A 19,468-nucleotide genomic window follows, 5' to 3' on the forward strand; every position below is an offset into this window, starting at 1 on the left:
CGAGAGGCGTGTCCTCGTGTCACCAGACCCCGATACAACACTGCCCCGCCCGGCGGCCGGGGCGCGCCGTGGCCCAGACACCGCCCAGGCGGCTCCCAGCGTGCCTCGCGCGAGGTCGGCCTGGAGGGGCCGTCTTCCGGCGGAAGCCGCCGCCTCGCCCCGCCCCGGCGCGTCGCGTTTCACTAGCACAGAACGTGAGATCTCGGCCCTCGGCGTTGTCTCCCTCCAGGTTCCCAACGTCCCGAGGGGCAGAAGGCGAGGGGAGGCGGCGCAGCCACCCACTGTCCGGCCTGTAATCCAGTCTCTTTCCCAACTACAGGTAATCTCTCTCCTCTTGGTCAGTGAGCGCCTCCATTCTCCACTCTCACGTTCAAGTGTTTTCCGCTCTTCAAACTCATGCAAGCTATTACACATTGGACGTTTGGGGGCTCCTGGACTCAGAAGGCTATACATCAGTGAACGAAAAATAAGTCACTGCCTCTATTTACGACCAGACATGAAATGAAGATTATTTATTGTGCCAAAGACTAACTATGATTTCCTTCAATCACTGGTTCTTAATTTTTTTGGGGGGGGGGCGGGGGCAGGACAGTGCATGGGATTCCTTTGAAGAACTGATGAGAGCCATGACTCTCCCCAGAAAAATGCACCACAACTTTACAAACAAGCTTCATGAGGTTTACAGACTCGGAAGCCAGGGTTAAGAACAACCTTAAATAAATGTTTTCCTTGGTAGGATGGGTAAAAGAGGGGGATGTGGAGAGGAGGGAAGACAAAAACAAAAAGGAAATACTGCCAGTAGAAGATGGCCAAATTACTTTCAGAAATGTGATATTTGCATAAGTAAAATGATAAGGGGATTGTTTTAGTTTACAGAAATCAACATGCAACAATTTTCAGAGATATCCTGTATCTTTCTAATCCTTCCCTGGTAAAACTGGGGAGATCAGCAAGAGTTTGAGGATACCTAAGTTGTAAAATGGACATAAGGACATCACCAATAAGCTGGACTCCAGAAAGCTCTGTCTAGGATTTTATTAGACTGCTTTTTCCCCCAATATAACCCATATTGGAAGATTGAGACAAAAAGGCACAAACTCACATTAAATAAACAAGGTAATCTAATCAGTTCTACAAAGTGTATTTTGTAAAAGAAGTAGCACTAGGACCCAACCAAAATATGTCAGGGAGTCCCAGCAGGGACTGTAAGAGAATTTGGGAAGATATACACATGTCCACAATACTGACCCTGTCCCCAACCTCTCTCCATGAGAAGGCCAGAGCCCAGCACCCCTCCTACAGAGGCACTGCTGCTTCCAACTGGGACAGCGGCCCTGAAAGCAGCTGGTCTGAAGGGGCGTGGCACATCCTAAGGTACTACCCCAGGAGCTGAGCCTTGCATCATAAGCCCCTCTGAGTGCTAGTCAGTTTGGGGGGTGGGTAAGGAGGGAAGGGGGATACTTAAAAGAAGCCAACACTGCTGCCCAGCAGCGACACTATCCATGGGGACGGAACAGACCAGGCACGTCCCTTCTTATGTTGATGTGGGCTGGAGCCCCAAATCCAGCTGACCTCAGGAAACACCAGTTCAGCTCTTGTGGATGCTAAACTGGGGCAACAGGTGGAGGTGGGAGGAGCCAGAGAAAAGGCCGACAAGGAGCGAGCCCCGCCCCTAGAATTGGAGTGATATGTGTGGATCTCAGAGAAGAGCTGAAGGGAGGAGACTGACAACTGCTGACCCTCAAACCACATAAACAATAGTCTGCCTAGAATATCACCGTTTGTTTCTCCCAGGCTAACCCACATCTGGACTTAACTTAGTTGATGAATGTTAAGAAGGGAAAAAGCTTTAAGCACAAATATAATTATAGCTAATACAGAGCTTGTAGGAAAACATTTATATTTTTCTCCAGTAGGAATGTCTGTTCAACTTTCCCAGTCAAATAAATGCTACCAGCAGTTGGGATGCTAATAACCAACTGAATTGCCCCAGATCCACTACTATAGACCCCACAAGGTGAGGAGACTGTGACAGGATATCTCCTGGCCCCAGAGGTGGCCTCAGTGAAGGTGGGAGCTAACCACGCTGAGTCTGTCCACCCTTACCCCAGGAGGGCCACAGGAAAGCAGCCATCAGGAAGTCACAGGTTTCATCCTGTGTGATACTCCCTTATTGCACTTAGAAATGAGTAAGGCAAAACAAACTGACAAAAGCCTAAGGACATATCATCCCATCCTACTTCTCACTCCCCAAACAGAGATTTGGTCTCGCATTAGCAGTTGCACCCAGGCTAGCATGGGCTTGAGTCACTGCACACTCGGCCAACAGACTTCACAAGGTTTGGGAAATGTCAGGTGACACCACAGCTATCTCAGATTCTCCCACTGGGAAGGCATACTCGGGCTCTGCCAAGTCACAGGGAGCCGTGAAGCACTCGGCAGCTTCTGCTCCCCGGAGCCTGGACTTTCTCACCAGCCAGCTTTGGGAGAGCTCCGTACTACAATCGCTACTTGCTTTTGATTGTCCAGGGCAGAACTCAGCATGGGGGCAGGACGAGCTGAGTTCTTGATCCCCAAATTCCTTTCCAGCAACTGGAGACGTGGGGGAACATGTTCTGGGAAGAAGCTTTTTGCATGCTTGTTTTGTGCAGCATGAAAAGATCAAGACCCATTGCGTCCTGACCAGCCTCAGACAGAGGACAGGAATCTAAGAAAGCACAGAGAAAAGGGGATTATTGCTGAGTGGCAGCACCAGCCCAAAAGGGAAGAGGAGCGTGGACATACAGAGCTCCTCGGGGGGCAGACTAGTAGGTAGGTATGGGGCAGACTCAATTCTAAGGGCCACACGGGACAGTTCCCTCCAGGTAGAGTTGACCCGGGCACATTACGGGCTCTGCGGAGATACACAGTGGGCAACAGGAGGGCCAAGAAACCATAGGTATTTCTAAGACTAGTGACCAGAGATGCAATGCCTGGGGCAGGGGTTATTTGTATTTGTTTAATTTTCAAAACAGGCTGGCTGGGCCTTGGGTACTTCCATGGTGCCTAGAGCACTCTAACAGTGGGTTACTGGGAGCAGAGGTCAGAGTTATGAAGCCACATTGCTGTTCTGTGGAACTGGAAGGGAAAAAAATATGTATTTCTAACTCATCCCTTCTCCCCAGGTGAGCACTCAAAATTGCAAAGATCTGCCCAGGAAGCAAAATACCTCAAGTTTATCCCAAGGTTGAAAACTAACAAAGTAAATCATTTAAAATCACCACATCACAAAAGGCAGCTATTTTGAAAGACTAAAAATGTCACTTAGAAATAAAGGGGGCGGGGGCACACAGAAATGGGTCAAGAACACAATGGTTGGAGAGGGAGGAGCTGTAAATACAGCCACCTACACGCCACGTATCTCAGAGGGGCAGGCTCCCGCACACACGGGCTTCGTAATACCAGACAGTCTATTTGTTCACAATGTTAAAGGGCATCTAGAATTAACTACAGTAAGGGATCAAAGTTGCCTGAAGAATGGGCACAGAAAGGCTGCGTCCGAAGATGGCCTGTCACTCAGGAGGGTGGAGCTGCTGGGCCTTCCTGTTGACCACTGTCTTGCAAAACTAGAAGAGAAATACAATTATTAAGGAAGCAACAAAGGAAAATAGAAACGCACTGTAAATCATTCATGGGGGAATTGCAAAAGGAGGAAGGATGCCAGGCGGTGTAGTGAGGGGCTGTGGCGGGGAGAGGAAACTAAGGTCCAAGCAGTGATGAGAAGCTGGCATCTCCTCAATCCACTTCATCCTACCGTTTTATCTCCCAGAAGTTCTCCTCAAGCACACAGGGCAGGGAGAGCGAGCAGTGGTTTGCTTCACTGCTGGTGAAAGCCCAGGCCTCCTTAGCACCGTAGTGCTAGAGGACAACCGGGCTTTATTTGATAACACAATTTTCCCTGAGAGCCTGATGGGAGCAGGACCAGGCTTCTCATTCCATGCCTAATCCCCTCTGAGCTGCTGGAATAACAGCAAGTGTGGAGGTGTGCAGGACACTGGGTGCTAATACAATGTAGGGTCTTGGGAAGGAGTGACCACGTGAAACAAGAGACATCCCATCCTGGTCCTATGACCTGGGCAGAAACACTCTCCAAGTATCTGAAAGATGCTGCCTCTGAAATACTTTGTCTGGGATCAGAGGGTATAGAGAGAAAGGAAATGAAGCACCAGACCCAACAAGGACCACTAGGAAAAGCTGTCTGGATGGCAAATTTTCCAAGGGAGAGGTAGGGAACAGCTCTGGCACAGGGGGGTACAGGGAGCACCCAGAATGCCAGCTTCAACTTGAAATGGCTCAAGTTACGAGAGGAAGAGTAATTAGGTGCAGATAAGCTTTGATTCTCATCCACTGCCCCCACCCCAGCCGCACTTCCCACCACCCTGTCCTTGTCTCTGAGTGGTTCTTTGTACAATCACACAGATCCCTAAAATGTCTTAACAGTCATAACCTCTTCCTCTTTCCGAAGCCTGAGAGCTATTAAACATCGCGATCATCATTAATACTAGAGAGCAGGACGAGGAAAGAAGCAGGCTTTCTGCCTCCAGAGTGAGCTGCTGAGCCTTGAGGACCCAAACCGATTCTGGCGTCTATGTCATGCTCAGTGAGAAATGCGGTACATACAGTGCAGAAGGGGGAGGAGTGGCTTTAGTCATCCGCTGTCATTCCTTTCACTGGGTCCTTCTGTCTCATCTGGAACAGAAAAAACAGGAAAAATTGAAGGCTTTTGCTGTTGATGGAACTCTACAACAAATACATGCCTCCTTCTTCTCAATCCTGCCAGTGGATAGGGTAGAGCATTTGTTTTGTGCACAAAGCACATCAGAAGAACAGAATTCTGTGTACACACAGCCAAAGTCATACTATTTATAGCTCTGTCATTGGTCCCACCATCCATGATTTCCATTTCTCTCCCCTGCATCCCATTGTTGGGGTTTAGTTCTTAAGCTCCTCTCTTTCTTTCATTCATTCAACAAATATTTATGAAGCATCTTTTTTTGTGCAAGGAACTGCTCTAGGCCTGAACCAGCCTGAATTCAGCCGTGAACCAAAACAGACCAAGTCTCTCCTCAAGGAGCTTACACTCTGGGACAAGGCGGGGGGAGAACGAACAAACTATGCCGGGTGGGGCTGCGGGCTGCTGGGACGGAGAGACTGTGGGAAAGTGCTATTTTATGAGCAGGCTGTGGAGGGCCTCTCTGATAAGTGACATTTGAGTAAAGAAGAGAAGGAAGTGAGGGGGGAAATCCCGTGGGCTCCCTGGGGGGTGGGGGGCAGGGAGCATTCCAGGTGGAGGGAACAGCAATTCCCTCTCCTGAGCTCTGCCTAGAGGCTTTGCGTAGTCAGCCAGGTGGGCAGAGTTTGGCACCAGAGTTCGGCATCAGAACACAGGGATCGAGAATGCAGGGAGTGGATCTCAGCTTGGCAGAAGTGCGAGGCTGCTGGAAAACAGGGTGGGATCTTCTCTGGAAGCACTGAGTGGTCCCTGCCCTGGCACCTTCCAAGCAGCAGAGGACACAACTTCTTGTTGGGGATACTGTGGTGGCCATCTCTCTCAAATCCTTTCCAACTTGAAAATTCTGTTCTAATTGCAGGATGTCTATAACATGTATATTTTAACTTCCCATTAGATATGTCTTCGTTATCTGTGAGTTTTCTGCTCAACTTTCTTTCTTTACTCATTCAACAGCTTTTGAGCACATAGAGCATAAGCGCTGGAATAAAACTGCCTGGATCATATTCTGGCTCCATCACTAAATTGTGTGACCTTGAACAAATGACTTCACTGCTAAGCCTCAATTACGGTAATAATAAAATAGAGATAATAGTACACATGTCATGGGGTTGTGGTGAAGATTAAGATATTCACGTGGAGTACTTAGCACAGCAGAGTGCTTGGCACTCTGTACATGTTATCTGTGTTGTTAATGTCTTTATTCCAAACAGCGTAGTGAAGGCGATGTGTGTGTACACAGCTCTCAAGAACCTGCACTTTTAAGCTACAGCCTCCTCAGTTTTTGTTTTATTCACTTGACTTTAATACTGCCACTGTGCAGAGATCCTATCTCAGCAGTGGTAGTTCTCCACTGGGAAACATCTTCAAATACACTCTCTGCTACGTTTCAAACCCGTGTCTATTGTTTGTACCCCCTTGCCCCACCAACTATTATAATCAGTAAGTCCATGTGGAACCTGGACATGAGAAAAACATTCTCCTGGTCCTCCCCAAAGGTTCCCATAGTCACTCCTTACTGACAACAATTACTGTAATTACACCTAAGGTCTTAGCTTAGCCTTTTAGGCTAGAGTTTCCTCAGACTTGATCAAGATCATTGCCTGGGGCACTTGTAGGTTCTTGGGCTCCAGACCTGATGAATCAGAACCTACAGGAGATGGACCCTAAATGAGTCATAAAATCAATCAGTCTCACAAGCCTCACTTTTCATCGTCCCCAGCAAAGATCCTCTGCTCCAAACAGGAAAGTCTGTTTTCTGACACCAAGCCAGTATGTGCTTATTCCTAGCTTCCCCTGGAATGCCTTTCCCTGTAGATTTTGCTCAAAACTCACTTTCCTGAATGATATCTTTAATAGTGCTCCTATAACTTCAGTTATCCATATTAATATCTGTTAATATACTACTTTATAAGGGTTCAACAAATTCAAGATTTTTCAACATGACAAATCTGTTAAGGATAAGGGCACTGTCATATTTTTTAAAAGATAAGTTAACCTTGTGGTGTTAGGTTGGAATGGGAAGGTATCTGTGTGATCATAATGTGTCAGCTAGATATAGAAATAACTACAGATGTTAAAGTCCCCCAGCTCCATCCTATGAGAAAGTCTGGAAGCAGCAACACCCCAACAGTAATGAGCACATTCAGCACCCAAACACCATCCTCCAGTAAAGGAACCAGGGCTCCTTGGTGATACAGCTGATTCTAGGGCTGGTCATAGAGCAAGATGAGCCTGGAACACCTTGCTGTGCTTCAGGTGAACAAAGGTAACTTCACCAGAACTGGACAGAAAGACAGAATACAATGAAAAGAACACCGAAGTCTGTGACGTTTCGGCCTAAAATACAGAAACTGGATCTAATCACGCAGAATCATTGGACAAACCCAAATTGAAAGACATTCTACAAAGTGACTAGCCTGTAACTTCCACAAATGTCAAGGTCATAGAAGTCCCAGAAAACTGAGCAGCTGCACCAGACTGAGATTAGAAGGGTGCAGTGTGTGATCCCGGGTCGTACCCTTTCCTTTAAAGGAATGGGTTCTCTGGGTTCAAGAGTATACAGGAGTTCTCAGTATTCTTCTTGTCATTATTAGTAAGTTTGAAACTCTTTCAAAATAAAATTTTTTAAAAGACAGAAAAGCACTCTTTAAATGTCTGCTCACTAATGACGATTCATGTAAATTTTCAATTATCAGGGAGGCTAAGATTTAGTATCATGGGACCAAAGCTCCTTGGGCCTCAAGCAGATCCTTGTATACCCTGAGAGTCCACCACCTGGCTTTAATTTACTAACGCAAAGCCAGGTCCTGTTTTCCTACTGCTTGAAATAAGATGCAACTTCCTATCAGGAAACACGATAGCTTCCTTTACTCTCAGAGACAAGGTCCTCCCCATAGAGGGTGCCACTGAAATAAAAATGCATTATTTCATTCTTATAATGAAATGCTCTAAGAATGCTTATTTCCTGTTTCCTGGGGCCTAAATGACACAAGAGATTTTATCTGATGTTTGTAGTGTTCCTTGGATCAAACCACTGCAGGCTATATATATACATATAGTCGAGGAACATGAAAATAGAAGCTCCAGTCCTGGTTTGTTTGTTTTTAGCAGTGGTTTCCTCTAGGGAATGAGGCCGAAGGCTGGAAGAAAGGGACTTTTTTTCATCTACTTATTTTCTTTATTTATTTGGACTTCTATTTTTTAACATTTTTCTCTATCTTTTGAAAACTGTTTTTACTATAAGTATGAAATACTCCTTTACTTAAAGAAACTTGTATAAGTATCAATGTCAATTTCCTGGGTGTGATATTGTACTACTGTTTTGCAAGATGTCACTGGGAGAAAGGGATCTCCTCTCTGTATTGTTTCTTACACCTGCATGTGAATCTTATAATCATCTCAAAATAAAAAGTTCAATAAAAAAATAAAGCTAGTAAAAAAAAAAAACAAAAAATCAGTTTAAGACACTGAAAAGTAACCACAAACCAGTTAGTTCTGAAAGTGCACAGATATGAGGCAAATGTGGAATTGTTTTTAGAACCTCTCTAGGGATTTCCCTGGCAGTCCAATGGTTAAGACTTCGCCTTCCAATGGAGGGGGTGTGGGGTTCGATCCCTGGTCTGGGAGCTAAGATCCCACCACATGCCTCATGGCCAAAAAACCAAAACATAAAACAGACACAATATTGTAACAAATTCAATAAAGACTTTAAAAATGGTCCACATCGGGCTTCCCTGGTGGCGCAGTGGTTGAGAGTCCGCCTGCCGATGCAGGGGACACGGGTTCGTGCCCAGGTCTGGGAAGATCCCACATGCCGCGGAGCGGCTAGGCCCGTGAGCCATGGCCGCTGAGCCTGCGCATCTGGCCACAACAGTGAGAGGCCCGCGTAACGCAAAAAAAAAAAAAAAAAAAAGGTCCACATCAAAAAAAATCTTAAAAAAAAAGAACCTCTCTAGAAAGCCACTCTATAAACAGATTCAGCCTTTGGGGGAAGAAATTCGGCAATAGGTAACAAGAGTCTTAAATTCTCTAATTCCACTTGTAGGAATTTATTCTAAGTAAATAATCCTAATTACCCAAAAAACTGAGTGCATAAAAAATTTTCATCACAGCATTATTTAAAAACAGTGAGAACCTACAACAACATGAAGGAAAATCCAACACAGGGTGATGACAGAGTACACAGCAATATGTACACTGTTGTTAGAAACATGTATGTGAAGAAACTTTTTTTTAGCAGGAAATGCTTTGTTACAATGTTCAGAGAAAAAAGTGAGAAAACCACCCAGGCACATGGAATACCATCATAGCTAAGTAAAAGTGTGTACGAATTCTTAAAATGGTTATCTTTAAATAGAGTACTTATCTTTAAATAGAGTACAAGTGTTTTTTTTCCTTCTACTTTTTACTCTTTTCCAAAAAATGTTTGATGCTTATATATTACCTTAATATTGAAAAATGAAACCATTTTAAAAGAAAAGAAAGCTGCTCCTATATTTCAAGATGCTGGTCAATGCTGCAGGTGGTCTGCCCTGGGGTCAGTCACTTGTGGGCAGGGCGGAAGGAATTAAGACTCCACAGACAGGGATCCCTCGGCCTCAAAAGACCTAGCTTTGCCCTCTGCAGGCGCTATGGGAATCTCAGATTCCAATCTCCCACAGCCCAGCAGGTGAGCTAGGCACTGAGTGATTTCTCTTTATCCTCAGACCTTCTGTCTACCACAAACCCAAACGGGAAACTAGGATGTAGTGTCCTGCCAGGCACTCCACTGCACAGGGACACTTATACAATTGCTGCGTAACCGATCCAGAGTTTAAGACTTAAAATCTAAAACTGATGGTGATCCATCAGTCAAAAAGCCATAGGATGGAGGAAAGGCCCTCCTCATCAAAGTTCAGGTGATGAGAAAGGGACAGGCACATTCACACACAAGCAAACAGACAGGAAGGCCGGCTACACGGAGGTGCAGCGACAGCTCCCAGGGTGGGCCAGCAGAGCAAGAGCGCCATGCAGCCTCTGAGCTTCAACCCAAAGTACAAAGTCCAGAAGGAATGGGCTATGGAGGGATCAGAGAAGCCAACAGATTTAGAGAGGAAAACCCACAAGGGAAGGCTGGGGAAGAAAATGCGGCAGGATCTTAATTGTGTGTTCTTTGCTGTTTCTCAGCAAATGTTCTAGAGAGTCCAGTAAGTAGGGAAACAAGTTTTCTTAAAACTTTTAAAATGAGTCCTCTTCTCCCAGTCTCATTATCTAGAGTTAATGACCAAGGCCCAGGAGGTACCTATTCTCTGAACTAGAAGGTATCCTTAACTTCTCTGAAAGTAATACCTATGGCACAGGTAGCCATGATCATTTCATGACCATACATGTCAAATGTTTACCACACATGACAGGCACATGGTAAGACCTCAATGTTAGCTTCTCTTAATAATAGATATGTTATTATAAATCAACTGTACTTCAATTTAAAAAAATAATATAGATATGTTTATTACCACCATGTTCATAAGACAGTGAGTTCCCCATTACAGGAGGTGGTCAAGCACAAGCTGGTGGGAAAGCTTCAGAGAGGACTCAAGCACTGGCCATATAATTGGACTAAATGACCTTTAAGGTACCCTCTTCCACTTCTGAGATTGAGTTTCTTAAGATCAGGAGCGAGGGAAGGAGGGAGAGCCACTGGTCCCCTACAGGCACACATTTCCTGACATTTTTGTTTTTAGGGAAAGGGACTAATCTCTCTTTTTTTTTAAATTAATTAATTAATTTTTGGCTGCGTTGGATCTTCGTTGCTGCATGTAGGCTTTCTCTAGTTGCGGTAAGCCAGGGCTACTCTTCGTTGCAGCGCGCGGGCTTCTCATTGTAGTGGCTTCTCTTGTTGTGGAGCACAGGCTCTGGGTGCGTGGGCTTCGGAAGTTGTGGCACGTGGGCTCGGTAGCTGTGGCACACGGGCTTAGCTGCTCCGCGGCATGTGGGATCTTCCCGGACCAGGGCTCGAACCCGTGTCCCCTGCATTGGCAGGCAGATTCTTAACCACTGCGCCACTAGAGAAGTCCCAGGACTAATCTCTTGATCTCATTTCTCAAATCCTTGAGCCTCAATCCAAGAATGGTGGGTCCATCCCCACAGAGGGACAAGAGTTATGGCAGTGGTGACTGTGGCCTTATAGTGACCTCTCATAACTCACAAAACAACCCACCCACTCCAGACTACTATGCATTGGTTTAAAGAGTAACAGTCATAATTTCTCTGATTTTTTTTTTTTTTTTTTGGCCATGCCACGCAGCTTGCAGGATCTCAGTTCCCCGACCAGGGACTGAACCCAGGCCACGGCGGTGAAAGCCTGGAATCCTAACCACTAGGCCACCAGGGAACTCCCTAACAGTCATATCTTCTATCACAAACTTGCAGTTAATCATGGCAGATTGAATACATGCATTTGTTGCCATTCCTCCTCAAAACCCTACCACAATGACAGTAAAGGAATAAAAAAGATAGAAAACTATAAAGACAACAAGAACAGAGGAGACAACTACAGATAAGAGATGGAAATGGCATTCTGGAAGATGAAAAAGGATGGATGAGCAATGACTGATCTGCAGAGCAGCAGGGGCTGCCGGTGAGGAGGGGACCCACTGGTGCTGCAGGTCACCCAGAGGCCTGGGAACTGGCAGCATCAGGTGCCTCTAAAAGTGGGAGTGCAGCTAGGGGTGAAAACAGGTGACTTCACTGAAAGTGGGAATAAAGAATCATTTGGGCCTGGCGTGCCCTGGTGTTCCCTCCCCCAGTTTTCACAGTCAAGTAACGCCCCCTTCCTGCAAAGCCCAGGGATTCACTCTCTGGAGGCACTGAGGTCTTGAACTCAGGACCCCAGGCTCAGCTAGGGGTGAAGTGGGCACGATGCAGAATACAATGGGATTAAGTTAGAGCCACCCCATGGCATAGTGAGCCCACCAGGACCTTTCTCCAGCTCAGCTCCCAGAATGCTGGCCCTGACCATCCCCATGAGCTAAAGACTGGGGAGTCCTCTCAAAGCAAAATGAGCAGCCCAAGAAAAATAGACTCAGGATCCTGAAGTGGGGGACCCCAATGGAACCAGCTGATTACCCTTCAATAAGCCCAGCCACTGACTCAGAGAGCTTCCAACCGCTTTTTGGAGCTTCACTCTTCACTTTGAACGGACAGCCAAGGACCCCCAACCCCCAGTCATTTGAGGGAAGCCCCTAACAGAAAACACAGAGTCCCATAGGAAAAAGGAGCCCAGAGAAAACAAAGAATGTTCAGGTGGCAGAGATATCTCAAAGCCAAACAAGAACCAAAACCCGGAGCTTCAGAAAAGGGAAATGATGCAAGCAGAAAAAAAGAAAAAATACTTAAAAAAAGAACACAGCACAAGAAATGCTTTAAAATGTCTTAAGTTCAACAGAGGAGAGAAAAGTTAACTTCGGAAAACCTCCCCTAGGAAGGAGACGAAAAAGGAGACACAACAAGAAAATTAGAAGGTCAATTCATGAGGTCCAACTTCTAACTGAAAAAAAATCCAGAAAGAGAACAAAGAGAACAGAGGGGAGAAAATGATGAAACAGGTAACACAAAAACATTTCCCAGAACTAAAGAGATCTTTAGCTCAAAGTGCCCACCGAGTGGGAGCAAAATGAACGAGAATGAACCAAAGTCAACTACATTATTGTGCAAACAACCCAACCAACCACCCTGTTGAGACTCAAAAACTTAATGATACAGAGAACTAAGCTAACAAAAAGAAGGAACGTGGTTATGAACTTCCTAACAAAACAAGAAAACTATCCAAGGAAGGAATGAAGATCAGAGTAGATGAAAGGGTTCAGTTGGGAAAAAGAACGACAAAGGTATAATAATGATAAATGCTGAATGACCAGTTAACCCCAAATTGTGACACTGAAGGATGGAGAGGAGGAGCGTGTGAGTGGTGGGTGGAGTAAAAGAGCTAAACCTTCCACAGGAAGAAGCGAGCAATTAACAGCTAAAGTTGAAAAACTGTGAATTAAGAGGATAAACCTATTATTTAGAAACTCGGAGGTAACTAACAAAAGAAACAACTGTGAGAACTGCAAGGGGCTACTTCTGGGGGCAGGACTGCAGGGACAGGGCAGAGGAGGACGGCATCTTCCTCATACGCCTAGGGTACTTGTGGAGGTGATGGATATGCTTTGGACACTGACTGTGGTGATGGTCTCACGGATGTCTATTTATCTGCAAGCTCATCAGGATGTACACATTAAATGGGTGCAGCTCTTTGTATGTCAATCAGACTTCAATAAAGTGTCTTTTTAATTAAAAATGAAAAAAGTAAAACTCTGAAAATAAAACTTGGATAAAAATATTTTTAGAAAGAGGAAAAATAAAGAAGAAAGAGAAGTGAGCCAGCGGTACAGTCAGCACACAAAGGTCCCATACAGTTGCTAAAGGGGTCAGAACACGTCCCCCAGTGGCTTTGCTTTCTCTTCCACTGCCAAGTATTTAAAAAATTCCAATTCCAAAGAGGGTTTTCTGCATTTTGCAATTATCTTGGAGGACAGAGATCATCTAAGCTTTTGGCACAGTTATCCACGGAATGGAGAAACAGGCAAAGACAAGGGGTGGGGATTAAAAAAAGAACTCCCCGAGGACAAGTGCTCTCAAACTTTGGATCTGAGGCAGGCAGATCCCGTAAATGCTCAGGAGAGTTCTCCCAGCACCAAGAATGCGAATTCGACCCAAAGAGTGAAAGGCTGTCAGCAAACACTTCCATGACCCCAGTGTACTTCTGGCTGGGCTGTCAGGCAGTGGGCAGCTGAAGCTACAGGCTAAACCCCGAAAGCTCCGTGTTCTTCCATTTGGTAGCCTGTTTCTTTTCTTTTTCTCAAGAATCGGGTGACCACAGGACTCAGGCCTCCCTCTTACATTGTTAGAATCGCCAGGGACCTGGACATTAAAATCTACCACTTCCTGAAGATCCTTAGCAGAAGAATCAGGAGTTGTGTCCAAAATCCTGCCACTTCCCTGCCAAATGTACCTGAATGAATAACTAAAACGTCTGCCTACAACAGGAACTAACTCAGCAAACCACTGTAACCAGTGAGTCAGCCCAGGAAGTGTCATCCTGGAGGGTAAAATCAAGGAAGGAAGAGCTCGCAGGCCCATTCTCCACCGAGACCAGCACAGGGCAGCGGGACCACCTGTGTAGTGTGGGGCACCGTGGACCCGGGCCTGCGTCTCACCTGAGGCCCTGCTGGAGTGCCAGACAAGGCTGTGCAAAGCTATGTCTGCCAGACACCCAGGCCCCATGCCAACCCTCCCAGGGCAACGAGGGAGCAATGGATGGCAGTTCCTATGAAACAGAGCTTCCTGCCTTACTTTTAGCCCCGAGAGGCAGGAGGGAGCCCCAAATGGCATTTAGAGGGAGAAGAAGAGACGGAGTGATTGAGTGCTACGGCTCTTCCCCTGACTGTATCACCTGCAGGCTGTGTGACCCTGGGTATGGCCTTGAACTCTCAGAACCTCTACATCCTCATCTGAGAGTGGGGGTAACAGTGGCGCATCCTCACAGGGGTTGTGAGGATCACAGGAGATGGGACAAGACGTGGAAAAGCCCTCAGAATAGTGTCTCACACACAGTGGCTGCCTGAATGTTATTTACTGACCATCTCCTCAGAGTGAGCCTTGCAGGGAAGCAGCCCCAAATTCCCCAAATGAGGCAAGAGGAGTGTTAGGTCTTCAGGCTTCCATGGAACAGCAGATAGCTCTCCTTCTGGGATCCATGCCATGGGCAAGGAAAAAAAAAGGCAAAGGCTCCAAACTCTAAAAATAGCTCCCAACACCCTTATAGAGGGGTTAGTCCTGTGTGCCGCTGCTGTCCTCTGCGGGTGACATGCGTGGCATTCGTGGACCAGCCCAGCCTGCCTCCTTCCGAGGCCGCCTCCACCTCTGCAGCCCAGCACCATCCCCCCGCCACCGGCTCTGAAGAACCACTGCAGCAACTGTATTACTCACTTGGCATTCAGCACAGCCCGCCATATTTGTCTCTCTGGATATGCCAAGACCTCGACTAGACTGCAAGTTCAAGAGCACAGGCTGCTTTCTTCCTTGTAGTTCCCATATCGCCTGGCATTAGACCTTACCCACAGTGGACGCTGACATGTTCCTAGAACCACAGGACGGTGCCCTCAGTGAACTGCCCTGGCACGACAGTCTCCATAATGCTCACGGTTATCTAGGGGACAGACCCAGAGTCTCGTCTGGCCTCCCACGTACCTCATCCAGCTGTCTCTTCGTCTCTTCTTCCATCCTTCGAATGTCATCCATAGTCAGGTCAACCCACTTATCAAGCCAACAGAACAGCTGCCTGTGGAAGTTTGTAAACAGACGCTTCTCTTGCTATAAAAAGGAGGGACCCAAGTTAGAACCGGAAGGTGCAGGCCACTGCTGCAGCCCTCCGCCCCACGACCTCTGTGCCAGTACCCACACTTCACGGGGGGGAGTGATACCTGGCTGGCTTATCTGGATCAGCCCTCCAGTCCCTGAGGTCAGTGACCTTTGCCTCCATGTGTCTGAAGGGTATGGCTTCAAGTAGGGGAAGCCCCCAGGAGAGAGTTGGTGCCTACCTCACCACGAGGCTCTGTGCCCAAAATGCTACCAAGACAGGCAGTCCACAAGTCAAGGTCCCAAAACAACTGTGCCAAGTTTCCTCCTTGTCTCTTGAGCCTAAAGCCAGGTTAAAACTGGCCAACAGCTATGAATGTTGCCCAGTTTCACCAGACTCACACATCAGAGATAAGGCTATAGAAACTCCTTAGGTGTCATTTGGGCGAGTTGCTCAGTTTTCCTGGGTCTCCCATTTTTACATGTTATTATACTTTTGTTTGAGATTCTCTTGTTAAAAAAAGAAAAAAGGAAAAAACTCCTTAGGTCTGTCTAGTTCAGTAATTCCGGGCACTGAAGAATTTGTTTCATAGTGCTTCTTGCCTTTTGGCATCAAGAAAAGATGCTGAGGGGCTTCCCTGGTAGTGCAGCGGTTAAGACGCCGCACTCCCTATGCACGGGGCTTGGGTTCGATCCCTGGTCAGGGAACTAGATCCCACATGCATGCCGCAACTAAGACTTCACATGCCACAACTAAGGAGCCCATGAGTTGCAACTAAGGAGCCCGCAAGCCACAACTAAGGAGCCCACCTGCTGCAACTAAGACCCAGCGCAACTAACTAACTAAATAAAAAGATGCTGAATTTGTCATTTAATCACAGCAAAGCCCCTTCCTGTTTCCTTCTTTTGCCTCAGTTTCCTTACCTTTCACATGTGGTACCCTTGGATGGACAGTATTAAACTGTAAGACAGTTCAGTGCAAGGGGGAGTGGGGGTCTGGGAAATGAAACCAAAATATCAAGCCACGTGGGTTGATATATGCCACGTGGGTTGTATGATCTTCTCTTGTCGGGCAAAACACCCCCCACCAACACACACGGGGAAGGCCTCCTACCCTGGTCACTTACCTTATGTATAAAGTTTTCCACTTTGTTCTGCAGGCCCCACCACTTGAACTTGACAGTAACCAGTTTGTATGCACACATGTATGGGCAGTCTTTCTGATTTACAAGTTCTTGCTGTATTAGAAACACACCCACAGGCAAGCAGTTAACTAAGAGGGCAGACCTCTGGATCCCCCTTAGCCCAGGCGGGCCATTCCCCTCCTCCATTGGGGAGGCCCACACACACTGGCCCCAGTCCACCCGCCACCCCACCCGGTGGTGAGGGTGTGAACTGCACCTTCCAATTGGGACCCAAGGGTCCTCGGCCTGTTTTGATAGACTTAAATTTTGCTGGGTCTTCCTCTGCCTTGTAATCCTGCGAGAAGTTGGAGTTGGAGCGGGGAGGGATAAAGAGGGGGGAGGGGAGGGAGGAGGAGAGAGAGAGAGAGAGAGAGAGAGAAACAGATCAGATTTTCCACCAGAGTACAGTTCATACCATTCTTGACGCTGCTGGCTCACAGAAAATCTGGGAAGGTGTTATAAACAAGACACAGAACTGTTTACATTTGCCTCAGAGGAGAGCTCTCTGTGATTTTGTCTGCCAGGGCCTGTTTTCACTTTTACCAGACTGTGTGAGCAGGCACGTATTTCCACTGTTTAAGGTGGGGATTTGCAACCTGGAGTGAACATTCATATGACCAAGGAAGGTGTTTTCAAAATACAGTTGACCCCTGAGCAAGGCAGGGGTTAGGGGTGCCGACCCTCCACGCAGTCAAAAATCCAACTGACAGTTTGCCCTCCGTACCCGCAGTTCCTCTGCATCCTCGGATTCAACCAAGCACAGATCGTGTGGAACTGTATTTAATACTGAAAAAAAAAACTGCTTTTAAGTAGACCCCCGCAGTTCAAACCCATGTTGTTCAAGGGTCAACTGTACGGATTTCTGGGTCATTCCGCCTAAAACCCAGTGAATAAGAACATTTGCAGGGGAGGGTTGCATGCATTTTTTTTTTAACTCCCCAGGTGATTCTAAAACAGCAGCCTGAGCTGAGAACAACTGGCCGCAGTCATTCCTGCAATCTTCTAGTCCCATCTCCCTCTGGCTTGTTTTGTTTTTGTTTTTAAACTGCCTTGTTTTAATAAAATCATTATTGGAAATGTTCAATGTACAGACTTAATCCTCTTGTGTACTAGCGTCAGTCTCCCCTCACTGATTTAAAATGCAGTCAGTGTGTTAATTTAAAATGCAGTCAGCTGTGTGTTAATTAACAGTAACAGAAGTTTACTCTTGGGCTGTTCCTCTGCATTGACTAACGTGGGCAACGAAAAGCAAACTCCTTATGGCATCCACTTAACAAAAATAACGAAGGTATCAAATCACACACATACACACACAATCATAAAGCATTTCCCAAAGCTAAGGAGATTATTTATTAAATCTTCCCCGCCTCTGCTTCTCTCCACTCACATGAAACAGTCAACAAAATACTCAAAGCACCATACTTTTGGCTAGTATTTCTCTTTGAGAAATATCTGGCGATGTTCAGTTTGAGGAAATTCATCAAGCTGCACACTTATGATCTATTCACTTTGCTATATATGTTATACTTCAATAAAAAAATTTTTTTGAAAAATCCACTAATCTTTTGAGGGTAAGGGTGGGGATATTAGGCAAAGAAGCACAAGATGGCTTTCATATCTATTTGGGAATGCACAAAACAAAATATCTTAAGCACAAAGAGTGACTCCAGGAAAGAAGTATCATACCCCTGGGGTACAGAGAGCAAACACTTATTCCCTACCAATGGGCAGAGTCAAGTTCCTGTGCCCAGATTCCAATAGGCCTCTGTCAAATAGGAAGAGTACTGCATGGGGGAAACCTAGTCCTTTACTTCCCTAAACCAATACCTCCTGGGCAGTGAGCAGGACAGACCTGGTCCCCAATTTCTCCAACTTTATGGTCTAGCAGTGGACTGTCCTTTCCAGGTGGCTGCTGCCATGTCTGTTACTCTGAGAAGTGACCACCAACGTCTTGAGGGCAGGGGACTTGTCTTTTCATGTAACTGGCAACCCCCCAACCTGGAACCCACAGAACAGAGTATTCTAAACACAAAATAGGCAGGCAATATATATTTTTGATCACAAGGTTAGAAAGAGAACTAGTTTCAGGCTAAGTGTCACTTCAGCAGGGCAAATCAACCCCAGGGCTACCGACAGTACCTGCGTCATCCAGTGACAATTTCCAGAGGCCAAGCAGGACACATACATCTGGGCCACTATTTTCCTGGTGGTATCCCCGAGTCAAGGCGAGGCAATTCTTAACACTCATTTAAAAAATAAAATACCCAAGAGAGAACTTCCCTTTGAGCCAAGTTGGGTATGGTTCCTTGGTTTCTCTGACACTTAGAAGTCATTTCTGCATCTCAAAGGCCACCCATATCACTGAACAGTTCCTACCTTGCTAAGTACTTGGCTTCGATCTGCAATGTCTATATATATAGCTTCCACATGTTTCCAGGCCTCAGGCTCCAGTTTATGCACCTGCAGGAACAAGGAGGACCACCGTGTAGTTTTTATCATCTACGAAGCTCCCTTCACCCAAAATGGACACCTAGCAGCAGCTGTTCCCATAGCCAGAGATGTGAGATTCCTACTGGTACATACAAAACTATCCAAAGGAGTGGGAGGATGGATTTTAAGTGGACATACATTTGAGAACTAATGCTTTGATTTTTCAAGCTAAGTACAACTGCAACAGCCCAAGACACTCTCAGGACTCCCCTAGCACCTATTTTGTTTCCATATGTTCCCCCTTTGTAAAGACTATACACTTGTCTCATGGGGATGTTGCCTGGTTAGCCATATACTGCTTATTTTGATGCTCTTAAAAATTAACTAACTCAAGGGCTTCCCTGGTGGCGCAGTGGTTGAGAGTCCGCCTGCCGATGCAGGGGACACGGGTTCGTGCCCTGGTCTGGGAAGGTCCCACATGCCGCGGAGCGGCTGGGCCCGTGAGCCATGGCCGCTGAGCCTGCGCGTCCGGAGCCTGTGCTCCGCAACGGGAGAGGCCACAACAGTGAGAGGCCCGCATACCGCAAAAAAAAAAAAAAAAATTAACTAACTCAAAATAGGTGGTACCAGATACAAAATCATGCTACGAAATTCTGATACAAATTCAAAATGTACAAAAGGGGCTTCCCTGGTGGCACAGTGG

General features: G+C 46.5%; 1 protein-coding gene across 1 annotated transcript in view; it reads right to left on the reverse strand.

Moving 5' to 3' along the window:
* Positions 1-1,023: 1,023 nt before the first annotated feature.
* The window catches only part of PITPNA (phosphatidylinositol transfer protein alpha), a 40,770-nt gene continuing 22,325 nt past the window's right edge, over positions 1,024-19,468 (reverse strand). Inside the window, exons 7-12 of the mRNA XM_059997327.1 lie at positions 18,712-18,795; positions 16,553-16,630; positions 16,279-16,389; positions 15,044-15,166; positions 4,660-4,728; positions 1,024-3,605 (exon numbers count right to left, since the gene is read on the reverse strand). Of these exons, the coding sequence (XP_059853310.1) occupies positions 4,684-4,728; positions 15,044-15,166; positions 16,279-16,389; positions 16,553-16,630; positions 18,712-18,795 (441 nt within the window). The 3' untranslated portion in view covers positions 1,024-3,605; positions 4,660-4,683. The remainder of the gene's footprint in view (positions 3,606-4,659; positions 4,729-15,043; positions 15,167-16,278; positions 16,390-16,552; positions 16,631-18,711; positions 18,796-19,468) is intronic.

This window comes from Delphinus delphis, chromosome 19 (genome assembly GCF_949987515.2).
Source record: "Delphinus delphis chromosome 19, mDelDel1.2, whole genome shotgun sequence".
In the NCBI taxonomy this organism is placed as follows: domain Eukaryota; kingdom Metazoa; phylum Chordata; class Mammalia; order Artiodactyla; family Delphinidae; genus Delphinus; species Delphinus delphis.